Here is a 20,818-nt window from a genome sequence, read left to right as displayed (position 1 = left end):
AACGAAAATAGAAACCATTTTGGAAATGGATATTCTAAAAATGTTAACTTCACCCAGTACCATGGACTGTATTTCGGCTGCCAGAGGCGCCTTTCACATGCTTACAGTTCGACCTCTATGAGCTGCGTCACTGCTGTACTTGCGGTTTTGATTAAGCGATGACAAGTGTTTTTTTTCCCCTCAATCTCGGATTGGCAAATTATTAGTCAGATGTAATGTAATGTAGTTTGGTATCTGCAGTACTGTTTTGTTTTGATGTCAGTGTTTTGAGTGTCACGGTGTATAGTGTAGGATCTCGTACCATGGTTTGCTGTAATGTGGTTATGAGGTATGGTGTTACTGATATAGTATCAGCTGAGTAACATTTGTTCATGACAGGAGTTTACCGATTGTACTTGGCTGTCATCGTTTGTACTCGGCTCGAACATCAGTGTTACATTCAAAGTCAATAAAGTTAATATTTATGTCAATATTGTATCAGACGTATGTCATTGGTTTCAGACATACCCTCATTACACAAGGGACAAAGAAAACCTGAGATGCAAGTAGTGAGAATTGAGATTTGATGTACGTATTAATTAAATATACCACAGCAATAACATAAGTTTATTTTTCTTTATATTGACATTTGTATTTCCGTACTATCTATCAACTCAATTGTTAGCAATGATATCATCAATCCACTGCCTTTCGTACCGAACTCGTGTATATACTCCGTACTTTCCAGGAGCAGCACAACCATGTCCCCACGACACTACCCCTTCAAGGTAGTACTTGCCACCTGCCTCACACACCAGGGGACCTCCTGAATCTCCCTGACAAGAGTCCTTGCCACCCTGGTCAAGACCGGCGCAGATCATTGAGCCGTGAATTAATTCAGCTCCATACGCGTTGATGCATTTGGCTTGATTTACTACTGGGACAGAGACCTGCATGAGTACTTTAGGCGCAGCAAGTCCATGAGAAAAAAGTCTTCCAAATCCTAATGAAAACCATATATAAAATAAAGAACATCTCTTTATTGACCAAATGTAATGCAAAGGCAATACAGAATATCTTGGGAAACGGTAGATAATCAGGAAATTGGAAATAAGACGAGAAACTCCAACATTTTAAGGTAAAAAAAAAGAGAAAATTGGGTGTTATGTTTATTCCTCAAAGCACACTTTATTGGAACTAATTTTATTCCTTTCTTGATTTGTTAACAAAAAGCAATAAAAACAAAGCTTCTTGCCTACCTGTAACCCAGCAGTTCTTGCCATCTTCCACACTCCCACTCGATGGTGGCAAGCATGCCAGCCCGACAGCTCTGTTTATCTGGGCAGGCCTATCTAGTTTTATTAAGGCGATGTCGTTGGCTTTTCCATAGGGCTTTTGGTAGTTATTGTGCCGAATAACCTTAGCAATTTTGAAATCTTGTTCTGTACCAACTTCCCCTTTGCGCAGATGTGCTCCAAGCCTAAAATACAAATTGCAATTCTCATTTCTAATAGTTTTCCCGAATTCGCTTGGAATGAGCAACCACAAAACAATTGACTTGATGTTTTCATACATTTGCTTACTTTATATATCCATCCATCGCACCGGCATCGCGGAGGTCATGGGTTCGATTCCCGTTGAAGCTTGAAATCATTTTTTAAAGTCTTTCTTTACAGCGTTCGCTTGGATCGCTCATTCACTGTGATGATCAACACATCTATCATTATTTCACCACAGTTCTACCCATTCAATATTCACACTTATATATCCTGTCCAACCTGGAGCTATTAAAATGTTTCGTGGTCATTCAAGCGAATTTGGAAAAGGTATATTGCCACATGTCACATGTACATAAAACTTTGTGACTGTTTTATATGATTCAGTCTATAGTTTGCTTCTTACTCTTGTATAGAGGCTTTGCACCATCATGTGATGGCAGCCATGACAGGTGGCATGAACAGTTGAATCTGGTCTAATCTGATTTACATGAGAAAGAGTTCGGTTGCTAGGGGAAAACGACTCTGTTGTGCCTCATGTCATGGCTGCCATCAAGTGATGGTGCAAGGCTTCTAAGTAGAAGTCATTCAGATGGACTATTCCTAAAAGTCTTAAGCTTCATCAATTAAAAATTCATTTTTTTAACAACTTACTAAATTCCAGAGAAAACTTTCTTTTATGACTGCCATGCCTTTTATCTCGCGTTTAATGTACTAACCTCACAAGAAAATGCATAGGAAAATACTCGTCTTTAACGCAGTGTGCTGCAGTGACAACCCACTGTGGATGGACTAACGTTCCTCCACATCTAGCTGAGCCATAGCGTGACCGAAGCATTGTATGCCATGGCCAAGCTCCTTTTGGTGCAGCTGTTCCACCAACGATACGTGCATTGGGTTTGAATCCACACTGACCTGGTGCTACGGTTCCACCAGACCCCCCTGAGCCACCAGAACCACCAGATCCTCCAGAACCGCCTGAGCCACCAGGACCGCCTAAAAGACAAAGTATATATAATGATCTTCTGGCAACCGTACTTCAGATCATTCTAAAAAGAGAATATCCGAGTTCTTTTTTACTTTTTGCACTTTCGGACGGAATGCTAACCGGGAACGCTATGAGACTCTGACTGTTCAAAAGAGACTGGAATAAAAATGAAAAATAAAGACTGAAGAAAGTTAAAAAAAAAAAAATAATAAAATAAAAAACAAAATAAAAATAATAAAAAATAAAAATTAAAGATTAACAAACACTTGAAACCGCCAAATTATATAAATTTTAGAGAAAACCATAAATGAAGAAGATATGTAATTTATAGGATGGACTGAAAAATGTGACTAAATTGAAAATGAACTATATTCATGCTTTTCAGGAAAGCATAACATGGAAAAAAGGATCATATTGCTGTTTCGGTCAAGCCGTTTTAACACTATTACCGCCATCTTCACATAGTCCACAACTCTTCTTGCAGTTTGTCTTCATGTACTGAACAAGACCACCAATTTTACAGAATTGCCTTCTGGCATAGCCGGGGCAGCGAACGTCTATGTCGTCACAGCCTTTAGAAAGAGATATATGGTTTGTTATGGCGTCAACACGATCAGTTATATACATTATTTACCCTGCCTACATAAGGAAAAACATTCCACACCTTATATTAGTGGAAGGGCTACAAAATATAGATATATTTTTGACCCTTATTTGGGAATAACGTCCACTATGGTAGAAACATGCTCATCAAGTCATCCATACTATATAGGACAGGAAATACCTTTTTACATGGTGTTTAAGTTTTCTTCTTTCTCATAATAAAAACTATCCCTATTATCTCAGTTGCAAAATAATGGCCTAAATATCAAGATACAAAATATCAATATCAAGATGAACTTACTTTTTGCGAAACTTATCACGACGCCAATCCCAAGAAAGCATAAAAACGTTGACGCCTTCATTACAAAATGCACTTGAAACACCGTACGTACGAGATGGCCACTTTTGCTCCTATGAGTTCTTTTATAATATCTCTTGTGTTCTATATTGATCCAAGTTCTACAAGCTGTATATAATTCCAGAAAAGCAGACCAAGAGATTGACAGTTTACATTGCCTGAAATAGCTGAAATATCACGAGTTCCAACTGTTTTATAGCCGTTTAGCAAACAAGTGTCTCATACTTGCTAAATGTGGACAATAAAACGACATTATTTGCGTTGGGTGCCAGTGAAAGATGATTTGGTTTACATTAGTTAAATATATTTTTTCTAAATATAAAGCTAAGAGTTTGGGAAAAAGGAAATCTAGAAGAGAAAGAAAAAGGAGAAAAAGAAGAAAAAGAAAATCAACATTATTACTACGACTTGAAGGCTATTTTTAGATTTTCAAAATGCTAGCAAATCTTAGCCTGCGTGCAGCCGAACTAACTTACTGTACGAGAAAAAATCCGGCTGCACGCAGGCTAGCAAAACTAAAAGCTAAGACAATTTCTCAGCTTTGATTAGTCAGATATCAGGAATATTTAAAGCCTGGTTCACACGAGCAACGTAAACGCAAACGCAAACGCAAGAAAAGTACGTGTGAACTACGGTAACACAAACGCACATGCAAACGCAAGCAATGGAAACTTTTTCATATTCTTGTGCTTGCGTTTGCGTTTTTAACGTGTGTACTGGAGAAAACGCAAACACAAACGCAAGACCTAAAATTGTGTTTGCGTTGCTCGTGTGAACCATATTTTTTTCGATATGAACAAGCACTACTGCGCATGTGTATCTTATTAATTTACTTGTATTTGCGTGGCACGTGTTTGAACATTGCTTGCGCTTGCGTTTGCGTCGCACGTGTGAACCAGGAATAAAGGTTTACAGACTCTTTTGTACAGAGCTGTACAAGTTTACTCTTGCTCAAGATAATTCACAATAGTCGATGCATCTGTAATGCCAATGCACAACTTGAACAAAACCATAGTTAACCGGAAAAGACTGATGTTTTAAATTTTTTTCCAAGGAGTTTTAATGGTATCTATAAATAGCTAACTTATAAAGGAGACTAAACGCGTAAAATGAGTCACAGCATCACGTAGTGTTCAAAAACAGCGCAATATCCATCGAAGGAAGATTATTTGCACGCGCGACTTGAAATGATCTTCATTGCTTCATAATCCCAAAAAAGTCAAAGAAAGATGCAAAAATGAAGGGAAAACAAAAACAAAAACAAAAAACTAAACACTTCATTGGAATAACATCTATATTAGCATTTTTATTTTACTCAAGCATTTGTGATGTCATGTCGTTCAACTATTCGATTCTCAGGTTTGTTTATTTTATTTTGTTTAATTTTTTATTTTAGCATATTATACTAATAGGTTTAGTATCGGCTCATGGTGCTATCTACCCATTGCCTCAAGTAACGTACTCGTGCATACACTCCGTATTTTCCAGGAGCAGCACAACCATGGCCCCACGACACTACCCCCTCAAGGTAGTACTTGCCACCTGCCTCACACACCAGGGGACCTCCTGAATCTCCCTGACAAGAGTCCTTGCCACCTCGAGCGAAACCAGCACAGACCATAGAGTCATGGATAGAGCTACCATAGGCTCTTTTACATGTGGACTGGCTGACGACTGGCACAGAGACCTGCATGAGGACACGAGGTGAGGAACCACCTGAAGAGAGTCTTCCAAAACCTAAAAGCATCACAACAATTTTACTAATAAGATCAAGCGCATCAAAGCTAACAAAGCACCCTGGGGAACTAAAAGTACTGCAAAAATGGATCAAGGGAATCAAAGGAACTATGAAAGAAAAGCCAAATGCTTTATTGTTTTCGTCTCTGTTTCTCGTGGCCAACTCTACTCACATATGATCACCGGTCTAGGGATATAAAAACATTATCAAAGCAGTGACACGCCATTGGTGCTTCCCAGAATGTTGTTAACCTTGATATAACAATGACATAGATACTTGTATGAATGAAGACTTTGCTAAATATTCCTGCTAAATCTTTTGTTACCTACCTGTAACCCAACATTGTTTGCCATTAGCAACACTTCCACTAGATGATGGTAAGCAAGCCAGTCCAACAGCTTTGTTGACCCGAGCAGGTTTGTGCAGTTTTAATAACGAGATATCATGAGCCATGCCATAGGGTCTCTTGTAGCTGTGGTGGTTGACGATCCTGGCCACTTGGAAGTCTTGTTCGGTGCCTACGTTACCTGTTCGATAGTGAGCTCCAAGTCTGGAAAAAAGAAGCAATCAACAATTTATTAATATTTGATCAGCAACTTATAAGGGCGTTGAAACGTGGAACACTATAACCGTGCTCCGGAGTACCCAGATATGCAAATTAGGAGTTTTGACACCATATTTGGAATTACGAGTTTGGTTTCAAGATGACCACTACCCTTGTACCATTGACTGACTTGGTGTTAATTAGATATCCTTGTATATCGTTTAAGAGTTTGTTTTGCGTGTAATTATTATTTGACGGTATTTATCTAGTCTGCGCTTCAGCCGGCTGTATACGTAATTCAGTTTAACAGCATCATGTTTGAATAAACGAGTTATTATCATTATTACACATTTTACTCACTATATCGCTTCTCTCAGAATAGCAATGTCAATGGTATCGAAAAGCATCCAATCATTTTTGCTTTTTTTAAATTATATTATTCAGTCCATTTTTAAGCTCACCTAACACGAATGCTAGAGGCAGATTTGCCGGCAGTACAATGAGCTGCAGTGACAACCCATTGAGGATGAACTAAAGTGCCACCACAGAAGGAAAATCCAGAAGTAGTTCTGATCTGCGCTTGCCATGGCCAAGCTCCTTTTGGGGCTTCGGTTCCACCGACAATTCGTACATTAGGTTTGAACCCACACTGACCTGATCCACCGCTACCACCACTCCCTCCTGAGCCACCTGAACCACGTAATTAATAAAAAAAGGAAGAGGGTGTTGAGTTAGAGCTATGAAGGAATAAAAAGCTTCATGTGGAAAGTATGAATTCAAGAGGAGAACACAGAGGTGAGAAAAATAGAAAGAAAGAAACAACAAAAGCAAGAGAAAAGATATAAAGAAACAAAAATAAAGGAAAAACTAATAAAATAAAAATAAATAAATAAATAAATAAAAAATATAAAAAAAAGCCGGAAGAAAAAAAAGGGGGAAAGGCGCAAAACATGATAAAATAATAATAATAATTTAATAAAATAATACAAAGCAAAAGAAAAAAAAAAAACAAAAAAACAAAAAAAAACAAAAACAAAAAAAAAAACGAAGGCAAAACAAAAAATCAAACAAGAAAAATAAGAAACACTCACAAACAAAAATAAAAATAAAAATAAAAATAAAAATAAAAAATAAATAAACCAAACACAGATTTTTATCTCCAAACACTTGACCAAAAACTAAATCATGATTTCTAACATTATTTTTAGACAAATAACGTAGAAAAAAATGGTCCTCTTACCTCCTCCACAGATACCACAACTCTTCTGGCAATTTCTGCTCATCCAGGTTACGTATGACCCTGATTTACAATATCCTCTCTTGGCCCATGTTGGACATCCTCTATTATTGTCCGAGCAACCTAGTCATAAATCCATAACACAGATCATAACACAGCGATCCGACGAGGGGTATACCCGGCAACTGTTTCAAAAAACCTCGTCTTCACCAAGGGCGATAAGCAATACGAGAGAAGCAAAATTAATATCAGTAACCTTAGCATGTATATATATATATATATGTTTTCTGACTATCGAAATCTTTAGATCTCTGCGATAAAACATGGATGCAGGTATCTCCGGAGTGTAGCTACACCTATATAAAAAACGTTGTCATCGCCAAAGCCGATAGGCAGTAGGCGAAAAGCGATTGGAGATAGGTCATTTCAAGATCGTAGAATAGTTGGAATGACTTGTGTTTCTGCTTCTTATTCTCGTCAAGAACATGGACCTTAGTGTTAAGACTGATTTAAAGTTGATTGTAGTCGACGTAGCCCGCATTTCCGTCTCGGAATGACCTATATTTTGAAAATGGTGTATATTGATAACAGACACTTAATCCAGTCTGCACTATAGCAGTCCTTCTTCAAATGAACCTTAATTGCAATCGTGAGACAAATGAATAAGGTTCATTTTTAAGAAAAGATGGAAAAAAACCAAAAAACAGAGAATAATATATATATAAAAAAAGATTAAATCAGAAACCCAAAAGTTCATACTTTTCCAATTCAGACACCCTTATATTTCATGTAGTAACTGGAATGAAAGAGGAAGCGAGTATTACCATGAGCGAACGTTGCCAAAAGTGAAACTCCCAAAACGCAAGCCAGAACAAACGCCTTCATGGTGAAATAGGTTTAAAAAACTCTGTAAATTGCCTGATAGCGTTTTTTGTATTTATATTAAACGATATTGTTTCACATTGGAGCCTGTTCAAACACAGAATCGGACTTTTCATACAGAAGTTGACTTAACATCAAAAGCGCCCTCAAAGAATGAGGTAAAATTTATACCAACGATCCAGCTGTGCAGCTAGAATATGAAATTGTTTATCAGTATCGCGCACTCCCCGCCAAGTTCAGGCAGATTGTTTTATCACTTTCCCGATTCATTGATTCTATCTGGATTCTGGACGTGTGAATGTAAATAATTTCAAAGAGATAAAAAGCGAATTTAAACACATTTGATACCAGCTCAGTCATATACTTGAATACTTGACAATTTTTTTGTTCCCTATTTTAGATTAAAACATGCAGGCGAAGAATACCTAAAAGCTGCAACAATATTATATTATATTATTTGCTCATGTTCCAAACGAACTGAGAGCCCCTGTATGTTCAAATGCGTTATTATTTTAACATGAACTCAATCAAAACGCTAGAAATGACACGCGGAATAAATGAAGCTCAGTTTCTCGTAGGAACGTTTTGAAGTAGTGGAAAAGTAACTGGGATCAGCTTCTTTTTTTGGGGAAAAACTGCAGAAAAAATAAAGTTGTATACACTGGTTCTAGGATTTGCTTTAAAGGATTGAGGATATTGTCAATTAGGATATTTTGGATTCCCCCAATGTTCATCACTAGGACCGACACTGAATCAGACAGTATTTGGAATTACCTTATTCTTTTGGGAAAATTGTAAAATTTAATGGGAGTTGAGAGTTCTCAAGAATATTTGGGATTCCCTCGATATTCATTCAAGACCGACACTGAATTAGTTCGCAAGGAACAGATAGAGAAAAGGTTCTTCACCGGGGTTATGGTCTAATGATATAGAAAATAACAATTGGAAACACGGGGGTTCTCCAAGGTTCATCACTAGGACCGCAATTTTGATTAAAGAAATAGTAACATAAATACCAATATGGAATATATTAAGGGTTCATCACTTGGAATGGACATCCGGTCAAAGAGAATTGAAAATCAGATTGCCAACTTGAGATTAGTACTCCAAACGTTGCCTCTAAGTCCCCGATTTATTTAAAGTTATCCTTTAAAATTAGCTGTTCATGGGCGGTTTTCTTTAATCATAATAAGAGCCGATGAGCCCAAGGGCATGTTTGAACAGGACTATATGTTTCATATATTTGATGTGTGTGCTTTATCGTTTATTTACTAAAGGATTACCAGGGGGGGGGGGGGGGGGGGGGTGGAAGCCGCAGTGAGCAAGTTGAAACATGCGCCGCTATATTAAGGAAGTCCGGTTCGTTAATCTGGTACTTGCGATTTGCATTATTAATTATTATTTGATCTTTGAACTAGCTATGCTTTAATTTTGATCAGCCTAGAGTTGTTTCAGGGTATTGATAAAATTAAAAGGCGTTTGCAAAAGGATCCATTTGGATGGCACGGTCCGATGCGTCGTCATCACTCCGGTCCATTTTTTACCTTTTTTTTTTTTTGGATTAGTATATCATTTTCAATGCCAAAGTAGCCATTCACCTCATAGGCGCGGTTCAGTTTTGGGAACACGAGTTTTGCCGAGGCTGTGACTAAGCTGCCGGACTGAACTGTTATAATGGAGAAACGTCGCCGAAGGGGAGGTGGGTGGGGTCAAAAATCCGTCTAGCACTGACTGGTACAGCGAACCTGAGCAAATGAAGTCGAAACCTTGGATTTTCTCGCTTAAATAGGCAACTGCCGACCCGGGGGCATTCATAATGCTTCTCACCTAGGAATCACACCCAGAAAGTCATACTAACATTTCCATTCCACGCATACTCGTTTCATGGTAGCTATAGGGGTGAAAATATCATTTTCACCGCCAAAACAGCCATTCACCTCATAGGCGCGGTTCAGTTTTGGGAGCAAGTTTTGCCTCCGGCCTGTGCTCTAGCACTAACTGAACTTAATACCATATAGCCAACAACTATAATAAATTGATACATTCATAACCAATATTTCTAATGAATTGATACATTTTTCCAAAACTTCCCGCTTCCCATAAAACCAGTTCCAGTGATGGGCCACACAACCAAACTACCGAAACAAGGTCGACACACGACGGACCATAAATTTAGCCGAGCTCAGGGTCACCACACGACCGAACTATCGAAAGACAGTCAACACACGACCGGACAATAAATTTAGCCGAGCTCAGGGTCACCATGCGACCAAACTAGCGAATTGCGGTCGACATACGACCAGACCATAAATTTAGCCGAGCTAAGGGTCGACACACGACCAGACCATAAATTTAACTAAGGGTCGACACACGACCAGAACAACGAGAAATGCAATACATAACATGTTATACATAACCCTTAAAAATCTAACTAAGAATCTACTCACGTAGAGCTTATAAATACATAATAGAGAGTTTTAGATTGACTTTTTTTTCTCCCCGCAAACGGCAAACGTGACCACGTTTTCATAGTTTTCCTGTATTTTACTTTACCTTTTACAGACCTTCTCACCAAGCGCAAATACACTTTTGTTTTTCTACTACTTGGACTTTTTTGCGATTCTTTTTAAGTCATTTAAAAGAATTTTTTACTGGTCAACTGACGTTTCACGTTTGCCGTGAACGTAAATCTAAAACTCTCTAATATAACTTATAACCGTAATAACTACGGTACAGCCATGACAAGCGAGTAAAGCGGTGACTACGTGAAAATATAAAATCTGGCCACAGGCTAAACAGTAAATACGAAGCTTGACTGAATTACTAGGGAATCTAAACCGTGCAAACACACGTGTCGGGGCTGTGGACATGAAAATATCAAACACAACCAAAAAAGTCCATGGTAAAGTGAACATGAACTCCGAGAGCAAACATGTGGCTGGACTAAACTACGTCCAAACACACACGACCAAATAAATCTTAAAACGACGCCAAGAATCGAGCGAAGCCCGTAAACATGACGTGAAACCAATCAAATAATTACCTCGACAACTGTTGGTACTGGACGGCAATGACGTATTGGGAAGCTTTGGCGACGTTGGTAGGGAAAAGCCAAGGGAAAAAATCCGTCTAGCACTGACTGGTACGGCGAACCTGATCAAATGAGGTCGAAACCTTGGATTTCCTCGCTTAATTAGGCAACTGCCGACCCGGGGGCATTAATAATGCTTCTCACCTAGGAATCACACCCAGAAAGTCATGCTTACTGCATTCCGCGCGTACTCGTTTCATGGCTGCTTTAGTGGTGAAAATAGTTTATTCAGTTGTCTATTCAAAGATACGAAGACAGCAAAATTCACAATAACGAAATTTGTTGACGCCTTATGGCAACATTCACTTGGTTGAAGTAGCCATTGCTCTCGCGTTAATACTAGATGCGATTTTTTCGCTGATTGCTTTATCTGAGAAAGTTGAATCACGCAGTAATGATGGCAAAAACCACCACTTCGTTCCTCGCAAACTCAATGTGATCATCTTGTGCCTTAAAATTATTTTGTGTGACCGGCCGTTTGAATGTGTTTTGCCGCTGAAGTCTCCGCGAAGTGTCACAAGTCTTGAAAGAAAATCATTCCATTTTCACTAAATGAAACAGAAGTAGCCAGTTCAAATGTTTAGATGGAAATACTACTAGTATCTTTGAAAATAATAGTGATTTCAAACATAGATTTTTCGATGAAAATTGGTCATAAACTTATTCAAAATTATAATATATTAAACTTGCTTGTGAATCGGTTTGAAAACTCTTACTTTTGGTCACGTCAAAATTTCTTCAATATTAGCCGAATCGTTTATTATGTTCTTCGAACTATGAATCAAAATCAAATAAAAACGAGCAAAATGAAGCTGAAAGAAAAGGCGGCAAACAGAAACACATAATCATTCAATCATAAAAACAAACAAACAAACAAGCAAACAAACAAACAAGGAAGCAAACAAACAAGGAAGCAAACAAACAAACAAACAAGGAAGCAAACAAACAAACAAACAAGGAAGCAAACAAACAAACAAACAAGCAAACAAAAAAAACAAAAAAACAAGCAAGGAAGCAAACAAACAAACAAGCAAACAAACAAGGAAGCAAACAAACAAACAAACAAGGAAGCAAACAAACAAACAAACAAACAAACAAAAAAAACAAAAAAACAAGCAAGGAAGCAAACAAACAAACAAGCAAGGATGCAAACAAACAAACAAGCAAACAAACAAACAAGCAAACAAGGAAAGAAGCAATTACAATAACAAAAACCAAATGAAAACAATCGAAAAGCTCACTAACTTTAGACACCCAGTTAAAATAACTAATCATTAAAATAATTACAGAAGCTAGTTTCCATGAAAGTCTTTTACAAACATTTGTTTTTTGGCATTTAACAAGTGTCCGTTAGGCAATGGTCGTGTTTTTTTACAAGCAATTTTATTGGTTGATTCTAATTTGGTCCCACGTGTTTGATTTATACGAGTATTTTTGCACATTTTTATTGCTCTTGGTAAAAAACATTGCATGTGACTGGATGACTCTAACGTTATGGTTCTAGCAATGTGATTGGATGACCCTAACAGTATGGTTCTAGCAATGTGATTGGATGACCCTAACATTATGGTTCTAGCAATGTGATTGGATGACCCTAACAGTATGGTTCTAGCAATGCGATTGGATGACCCTAACATTATGGTTCTAGCAATGTGATTGGATGACCCTAACATTATGGTTCTAGCAATGTGATTGGATGACCCTAACAGTATGGTTCTAGCAATGTGATTGGATGACCCTAACAGTATGGTTCTAGCAATGCGATTGGATGACCCTAACATTATGGTTCTAGCAATGTGATTGGATGACCCTAACATTATGGTTCTAGCAATGTGATTGGATGACCCTAACAGTATGGTTCTAGCAATGTGATTGGATGACCCTAACATTATGGTTCTAGCAATGTGATTGGATGACCCTAACAGTATGGTTCTAGCAATGTGATTGGATGACCCTAACATTATGGTTCTAGCAATGTGATTGGATGACCCTAACAGTATGGTTCTAGCAATGTGAATGGATGACATTAACATATGGTTCTAGCAATGTGAATGGATGACATTAACATATGGTTCAAGCAATGTGATTGGATGACACTAACATATGGTTCAAGCAATATGATTGGATGACACTAACATATGGTTCAAGCAATATGATTGGATGACACTAACATATGGTTCAAGCAATGTGATTGGATGACCAAGAGGATACATGTGGTTGGATGATTCTAATATATTTTCATTTCTTTGACAAATCATCATTTTGTTGCAGGCATACACTGTGGATGAGATGATCCTAATGTAGTTTCAGATCTTTCGCCACCATAGAGGAACAAATTGGATGGTAGAACGATTGATTGGCTGTGAAAGTCTCGATGGCTAGCTCTTTGGCATCCTTGCACTTGAAAAGCTCCCTTTTTTTGGAAATCACAAACAAAAACATAAATGACTTGAAGCAAAAAGGTCTATTATTTCAAAATATCAGCAGTCCATAGCCACCTGTATAGAGGCTTTGCACCATCACGTGCCAGCGCACAAAATACAGCTTGGACTGCCTGTGATGACAGACTAATCTGGGTCCGGTTGTACGAAGGGTGGATAGCGTTGATCAATGGATAAATCCTTATACAGCGGAAAAATCGATGCTGTTATCCAATAATTTGTCCACTGGATAAGATGTATCCGTCGGATAGCGCTATTCACTCTTCGTACAACCGAGCCCAAAAGAATAAAATCCCCTTGCTCTTGGGCATTGAATTATTTCTCATGTAAAACGATTGTATTGTTCCTGCCATGTAACATGGCTGCCGTCCATATTTAAGGGATAACTTACTCATACAGGGGACGTGTAAACTTCATTCTTCCTTGCTCCAACAGAAAGTTGACAGTGTGTTGAAAGGAGTCTTTGCAGTTGCTACGGATGGATAAACGGAGCCATCTGCAAAGCAAACAGAGAAAAGATGTGATTTTTTTTGAAAGCCCTTTTAAATTCAAAAATATGCCATATCCCATAGCTAGAAGTCCATCGTTCCTTATATAAAACGAGCTATGTCTTTCGGGAGTGAGCTATTTCCAGTCATCCCAAACATGGACATCCAAAGCGGAAGCGCGAAGCAACAAAATGGCGGACCCTCCATTGGGTGAGATTTTGTAGAGCAAAATATGGTTAATAAGACAAGTCTTAAGGTGGCTCGACCCCCTCACGCTTGACCGCTACCTTCCACTTTTGGAACGCTAGTGCATAAACGTCTTTTATCCGATTGCAAATCTTTTTTGCACGTAAGTCACATAAAGATTGAATTAATATTTGATGCAATTTTTAGTGAGATCGGACGTCATAACACGTGATTATGATGAAATATTTGTTTTCGTTTAGAAAATAAATTTAGCCTTGCAGAGCGTTCAACACTAAAATGCTTCGTACCACATAATTATATACTAGATGCCTCCATTTGTGGGGATTTTTGAAAAAATCTATCTAGCTAATAATGAGATATTTGAGATTCTTTAAATATAGTGCATAATCTACTTCAAAACTAAACAATGGATTTCATACGGCCGAAATTAATATTTCAGAGCTATATATTCACAAAAGTCATTGCTCATTTAGTTTTACTCTGTATCTAGTTTTAAAAGGAACATTTTGAAGGTAATCGACTTATGCAATTTTGTGAAAACGTATAGCGCAGAAGACGGGGTAAACATTTGATGCGCACTTTTCATCGCAGTTTTCTAGTCAATCTTAATAGATCTTCCATTATTCTAAAATTCGCTGATCATTTCTCTCAAAATTACGTCAGGATACAAATTTGAACTTAAACTAATATTACACAAAATTGCAAGACTATTGAACTCATTTAAAGCGATCTAAAGCGAACGAGAAATACAGAAAACATTTTCCCTTTCCCAACGATTTGATGCTTTGGGAATTCTATTGTTTGCTAATGATCATAACACCAAATTCTTTCGCACCATGCACGGTCTCATCTCGCTTGGCTGCTTTCCGATTTACCCCCGAAGTTTGGTAACAAACAGTTGTTTTTTTTATTCAAACGTGGGACGTTTGTCATGATATACTTTGTCAGTGTGAGTGAAAAGAATCGGCGAACATGCCTCAAATAAACACTTCAAGAAAAAAGCGAGCCAGACTTTTGAGTTTAGATAAAGAACCATACTTCGGGAGTAAATCGGAAAGCAGCCAAGCGAGATGAGACCGTGCATGGTGCGAAAGAATTTGGTGTTATGATCATTAGCAAACAATAGAATTCCCAAAGCATCAAATCGTTGGGAAAGGGAAAATGTTTTCTGTATTTCTCGTTCGCTTTAGATCGCTTTAAATGAGTTCAATAGTCTTGCAATTTTGTGTAATATTAGTTTAAGTTCATATTTGTATCCTGGCGTAATTTTGAGAGAAATGATCAGCGAATTTTAGAATAATGGAAGATCTATTAAGATTGACTAGAAAACTGCGATGAAAAGTGCGCATCAAATGTTTACCCCGTCTTCTGCGCTATACGTTTTCACAAAATTGCATAAGTCGATTACCTTCAAAATGTTCCTTTTAAAACTAGATACAGAGTAAAACTAAATGAGCAATGACTTTTGTGAATATATAGCTCTGAAATATTAATTTCGGCCGTATGAAATCCATTGTTTAGTTTTGAAGTAGATTATGCACTATATTTAAAGAATCTCAAATATCTCATTATTAGCTAGATAGATTTTTTCAAAAATCCCCACAAATGGAGGCATCTAGTATATAATTATGTAGTACGAAGCATTTTAGTGTTGAACGCTCTGCAAGGCTAAAATTATTTTCTAAACGAAAATCAAATATTTCATCATAATCACGTGTTATGACGTCCGATCTCATAAAAACTGCATCAAACATTCATTCAATCTTTATGTGACTTATGTGCAAAAAAGATTTGCAATCGGATAAAAGACGTTTATGCACTAGCGTTCCAAAAGTGGAAGGTAGCGGTCAAGCGTGAGGGGGTCGAGCCACCTTAAGTCATATTAGCCATTTGAGGTTGAGGACAAAAGTTGGCTGTGGGGCAGTTTCAGGGGACATAGTTCCAAGATGGCGTCTATTTTGTCCCTTAAAACATCCCCAAAATGTATTGCAATGCCAACTTCGACCCATTTCTTTCCATGGCTAAAAAAAACTAATTTACTCGCATCAGTGAGTGCGAAAAGAGATATTGAGGTTATAGCCTTATAGTGAAGATCTCCTAGGATTGAATTAGAATTTAGTAGTTGATTTTTGCGGAGGGAGGAAAGCCGGAGAACCCGGAAAACCCTCGAAGCACAGGAGAGAACCAACAAACAACTAAACTCACCAAGGGCGGATCCAGGGGGGAATGGGGGTGCAAAGGGGGGCTGAACCCCCCCTTCAGTTTTTCGTTGTGTTAACGGGAGAATCTCAATTACCCCCCCCCCCCCCAAAATTTTGGCTGGATCCGCCCTTGCTCACATACAACACCGAGCTCGTCGGGACTCGAAACCGGGTCACCACCCATGCTTCCCATGCTAAAAGCAAGGCATTGATATATAAAAGAGGCGGCCGGGATAACGAGAGTAAAATTGACAGCCATATGGACTTCTGATCCATATCCTACATATCTTGTAGAAGATAGATCGGAGAAGCATCTAAAAGCAATTGGAAAGATGGATGATTCCAACTAACGAATACATAAATCAAATAAGCGACAATCACTGTTTGAATTTGCACTTTAAACTCACCTAAACCTGATCTCAGAATTTTTCTTGCTGCTGAAGTTGTATGCATTTTCCATTGCTTCGATATGAGACAAAGGCAGGGGATTACCAGCCGTCTGACACAAATATATAATATGTGAATAAATGAATAAGTTAAGGAATGAGCATCCCGAACAGGCCATGCTAAAAGACATCGAGATTTCAAATTCAAAACTTGTCTCGTTGTATACATTTATTTCAATAAAGTTAGTCACCAAAAACCTAGAAAGCTGTGATCGCTGAGAATCATGGGGAATATTTCATATTCAACAAGTAAAGGTTTCGACACAAACTTCAGCAGTTGAGGATGCTTAGAGGAGGTGAACTTGTAACTGGTAAAAGATCTCAAGTCCATCAACAGTTATCAAGCGGTTGAAACATGTAAAATGTATCTACCCATAATCCTTGCCGGTTTTATCTTTGTAGCTTTTCAGGTGACTAACTTTATTGAAATAAGTGTATAGGACTGTAGTATTGAATTTGGAAACAACGAAATCAAAGCACTAAGCCAATCCGGGTTCAAAATGATTTCTGTCTCACAATCCTATGAAAAACCAGGTTGTTGCCCATTTTCCTTTTAAATTCGGAAAAGGGGAGATGACTAACTTAAAAAAATCCCTAGTAATGATAATACTAACATGATACAACAGCTGGGCCAGGAACTCAATGATTTGTGCAGAAGAAAATCCCTCTATATCTTTGGATGAGAATGTAGCAAGATCTTCTGGGGAGGCCTATTAACAAGGAAAAAAAAAGCAGAGTTATTCGACCGGGATATAGGAGAGTGTAAAGCCCCGTTTACACTGGCGATTTTTGCGGCGATTTTTGCGGCGATTTTTTTTTGCGGCGATTTTTTTTTTGCGGCGATTTTTGTGGCAATTTTTGTGGCAATTTTTGTGGCAATTTTCGGAAATATAAAATATTTTGCCTCATCCTTCAAAAGAGACATTCGTCTATGAAAATCTTGGTATTCTGATAAAACTTTACAAGTAAATTCTTTACCATTATTAATTATGGACAAAATCGCAAAAACATCGCAGCAAAAATCGCTAGTGTAAACGGGGCTTAACGTCGATGAAGAATATATCTAGCTTCCTTTGGGTGCATGTTTTCTCTTGTAGTTTTTCGCGGACTTCAGTCGCTCTTTTAATTTAATTACCGTTCTAATTCTTGGAAAGTTTTCCTTTACGTAGGAAAACAAAAATCCACAGACATGACTATGCTTCTGCGAGACTTTTAAAGTGCATGGAACGTTCTCTTTCGTCTTGGCTGATATTCATCCAAATTTACTATGGTTTGAGGTAAGCTACGGACACACGGTGCAACATTGCGCGCAATGTTGCATGCAATTGATGTTGCGAGCCATGACAAACAATATGTTGCACGCAACGTTGCTAAAGTAGGAAACTATCCTACTTCAGCAACATTGCCTGCAATGTTGCGCGCAATGTTGCACCGTGTGTCTATGCCTTTAATAGTTTTTGAAACAATAAAAGCCAAATAAACCCAAACGCCTGAAAGTTATCTTCAGTTTTGTAATTACCTTAATCCATCGCTGACATAACTTCGTACAAGCATCCGCTAACGTAGAGTCATACCTAATAAGATGGAATTATTTGTGATATCAAAAGTGAATCGTAACGGGATCCAGGAAGATTTCAAGGGATGGCTCTAACATAGAAACTATTTTGTAACTTCCTTTTCAGATTTTACATTAATCTTCATTTTTGAGGTGCATGTAAAGTCATAGTCACTATCTTAGTTGACGATAACAAAGCATTCCTCATTAGCTTCTCTTGTTAGATCAACCAACATGGCGGCAATATTATCGTTATTTATATCTCAAGGAATTTTGAGTCGTGGTTGCACCCCAATAATTGTTAGTTTTATGACCTGAAAAGAAGGTGGACAGCCACCCAAACCATCCCTCTCTTTGTCCGTCTTCTTTCCAAGTATAACGCGTCGAAAGAGTAGAAAAACTGCCGGTTTCCAAAGGCAAATATGAAGTCGTTTCAAGTGGAGAGACGAAGTTAAATAAAAACATACCTTTCAATCATGTTTACTGGTGGCATTCCTGGTTTATAAAGCCAAGCATCCCAGTCTACAGATTCCAGGACATCGGCCTTAAGACAGAAAAACGCTTTAGAACAGGGGCTTAGTGGGGGCTGTTGGGGTCAGGTCTGGGGGCATATCTTAAATTTCCTTTTTGCCTTTTTTGTCGAGTTTTTTTGTGGATTTGGCGGGAATTTTCGCGCCAAAACGCGTGTGCTCGCCCCTCCAGCTCTGGTACTCTCTCTACGCCACTGCTTTATTAGAATATGAGTCCACAAACACAACGGCCAGAAAACACTAACAACAACAACAACAAACAACTAGCAAAAATTACCTTGTCCTTAAAGTAGTCCATCAGGAAAGCCTTCCATTCATCTGTAGTTGCCGTCTTGTACTTGTGTTCTTCGATGTATTTACGAAAGAATGGTTCGAACACCTCTAAAAAAAGACACAAGAAAGTACTACGCATTATAAAAAAATCGAAAGCTCGAATTACTATGGGCTTTCCTTTTTCGCAATTTCAAAAAAAAAAAAAAAAAAAAGGCTGGTGAAAGTTTTGTACGCGTTAAATACCAAGAGAGCATAAATGAGAGAAAGCTTCTTCTTAACAACGCGCGCGCCAGGTAAATTCCTAGCTGGACTATTTTTAGTAACCGAAAACAGTTTAAATTTCGCCTTACCCTACTCCCGTGCGTCATCAACTTGCGCACGCGCGTAATTTGATGACGCAAGGGAGTAGGGTAAGGCAAATTATAAACTGTATCCGGTTACTAAAAATAGTCCAACCGGGAATTTACATGGCGCGCGCGTTATTAAGAAGCTTCCCTCTTATTAATTTTCTCTTGTAAATACTAAGAACGAAATGTAGTTATAATTTTAACAAATAGACATCAGTTTTTTATGTGTCTGTCCTCTTATTGACGATAAATTGCGTCATCACATTGTCAAAACAGAGTGGATTCACAAGGCGTAGCAGAGTGGATCCGCATACTACTTTTTTACAATAACAAAAACGATTAAAACTTCTCATTTTTAGCGATCAAAACCACCAACGGAAAGATCACGCGCTCATTGACGTCAGCTTTATCTTTTTGCCCTCTTATTGATGATAAAAAATATCCAATCAGCGCAGGAGAAATTTGTAAGTTATTATCAAAATAATTATGTAACTCCATTTCAGAATCGTATAGTTATGTACACTACACCGAAGCAAACAATACGTCCAAGAATCGTGAACGTTGTAAAAGTAAAGTCTTCAGTTATTACAGAATGTAGATGTAACTCCATTTTAGAATCATATACATTTATTTCAATAAACGTTGTCTCGTTGAATACGAAGAACATTGAATCAGTCTCAACACTAAAGGTCCATGTTCTTGACGAGAATAAGAAGAGAAACACAAGTCATTCCAGCTATTCTTGGATCTTGGAAAGATCTATCTCCTATCGCTTTTCGCCTATCACCTTTGGCGATGACAGCGTTTTCTTGAATAGGTGTAGCCACACTCCAGAGAAGCCTGCATCCATGTCTTATCCCAGAGATCTAAAGATTTCGATAGTCAGAAAAACTTATGCAAAAGTTATTGATAATAACTTGTCTCTCACCTGGTCCACCAACAAGTTGCTCCAGATAAAACAAGAAACACGACCCTTTTTCGTAAGGTACACTGGAGAACGCATCATCGGGGTCCGAGTCCTTGAGGCTGACAACAAGCTGTGTCAGAGGACTGTCTTCACCAAACTTAGTAACCTAAGAAAATCCAGTATACGTATGAAGATTAATAACAAGAACAACGAGAAACAGGAACCTTTGTCGTAAGGGACATTCGAAAACTCATCATCAGAGTCTGTGTCTGTGTCTCAATCATGCATCGACCACATTTAGACACTTTAACAAACATTTTAAACTTATGTTTTGACGCAAAAAGAAATCATGTCTCGATGAATTATGAAAGTTGTAAAATATAATTTCAATACTTACAGAATCATTTAGAGTTTTCCAGCCACCTTAAAGGAAAAAAGAATATTTCTTATATTTCTTAAATCAATTATGACGTTAATCATATCCTTTTTGTAATTACTACCAAATCC

General features: G+C 37.9%; 3 protein-coding genes across 3 annotated transcripts in view; all 3 read right to left on the bottom strand.

The window, feature by feature from the left end:
• Positions 1 to 585: 585 nt before the first annotated feature.
• LOC148908778 (tryptase-like) lies at positions 586 to 3,522 on the bottom strand. The gene is made up of 5 exons (XM_089035357.1): positions 3,368 to 3,522; positions 2,913 to 3,035; positions 2,195 to 2,471; positions 1,239 to 1,459; positions 586 to 982 (listed from the first exon to the last, which is right to left on the bottom strand). Exons 1-5 carry the CDS (start codon positions 3,426 to 3,428, stop codon positions 654 to 656), a joined length of 1,011 nt encoding a protein of 336 aa, XP_088891483.1. The 5' UTR covers positions 3,429 to 3,522; the 3' UTR covers positions 586 to 653.
• A 1,182-nt stretch (positions 3,523 to 4,704) lies between these two features.
• On the bottom strand, positions 4,705 to 7,874 carry LOC116301615 (trypsin-3). The gene is made up of 5 exons (XM_031710702.2): positions 7,768 to 7,874; positions 6,947 to 7,066; positions 6,168 to 6,396; positions 5,492 to 5,712; positions 4,705 to 5,161 (listed from the first exon to the last, which is right to left on the bottom strand). Exons 1-5 carry the CDS (start codon positions 7,826 to 7,828, stop codon positions 4,839 to 4,841), a joined length of 954 nt encoding a protein of 317 aa, XP_031566562.2. The 5' UTR covers positions 7,829 to 7,874; the 3' UTR covers positions 4,705 to 4,838.
• A 4,471-nt stretch (positions 7,875 to 12,345) lies between these two features.
• The window catches only part of LOC116301625 (leukotriene A-4 hydrolase), an 18,757-nt gene continuing 10,284 nt past the window's right edge, over positions 12,346 to 20,818 (bottom strand). Inside the window, exons 12-20 of the mRNA XM_031710711.2 lie at positions 20,709 to 20,734; positions 20,333 to 20,477; positions 19,062 to 19,165; positions 18,722 to 18,798; positions 18,219 to 18,273; positions 17,314 to 17,409; positions 16,661 to 16,752; positions 13,749 to 13,853; positions 12,346 to 13,329 (exon numbers count right to left, since the gene is read on the bottom strand). Of these exons, the coding sequence (XP_031566571.1) occupies positions 13,212 to 13,329; positions 13,749 to 13,853; positions 16,661 to 16,752; positions 17,314 to 17,409; positions 18,219 to 18,273; positions 18,722 to 18,798; positions 19,062 to 19,165; positions 20,333 to 20,477; positions 20,709 to 20,734 (818 nt within the window). The 3' untranslated portion in view covers positions 12,346 to 13,211. The remainder of the gene's footprint in view (positions 13,330 to 13,748; positions 13,854 to 16,660; positions 16,753 to 17,313; positions 17,410 to 18,218; positions 18,274 to 18,721; positions 18,799 to 19,061; positions 19,166 to 20,332; positions 20,478 to 20,708; positions 20,735 to 20,818) is intronic.

This window comes from Actinia tenebrosa, unplaced genomic scaffold (genome assembly GCF_029948245.1).
Source record: "Actinia tenebrosa isolate PJP-AT-01 unplaced genomic scaffold, QUT_ActTen_1.0 PGA_scaffold3__52_contigs__length_22856419, whole genome shotgun sequence".
NCBI lineage: Eukaryota > Metazoa > Cnidaria > Anthozoa > Actiniaria > Actiniidae > Actinia > Actinia tenebrosa.
This window is presented reverse-complemented; position numbering and strand designations above follow the sequence as displayed.

Coding starts and splice junctions, on each gene's coding strand:
- LOC148908778 (XM_089035357.1), bottom strand. CDS start 3,428: ATGAAGGCGTCAACGTTTTTATGCTTTCTTGGGATTGGCGTCGTGATA. Junction 3,036..3,367: donor CGTGATAAGTTTCGCAAAAA/GTAAGTTCATCT, acceptor CTCTTTCTAAAG/GCTGTGACGACATAGACGTT. Junction 983..1,238: donor CAAGAACTGCTGGGTTACAG/GTAGGCAAGAAG, acceptor GGTTTTCATTAG/GATTTGGAAGACTTTTTTCT.
- LOC116301615 (XM_031710702.2), bottom strand. CDS start 7,828: ATGAAGGCGTTTGTTCTGGCTTGCGTTTTGGGAGTTTCACTTTTGGCA. Junction 6,397..6,946: donor TTGTGGTATCTGTGGAGGAG/GTAAGAGGACCA, acceptor TACGTGGTTCAG/GTGGCTCAGGAGGGAGTGGT. Junction 5,162..5,491: donor CAAACAATGTTGGGTTACAG/GTAGGTAACAAA, acceptor TGATGCTTTTAG/GTTTTGGAAGACTCTCTTCA.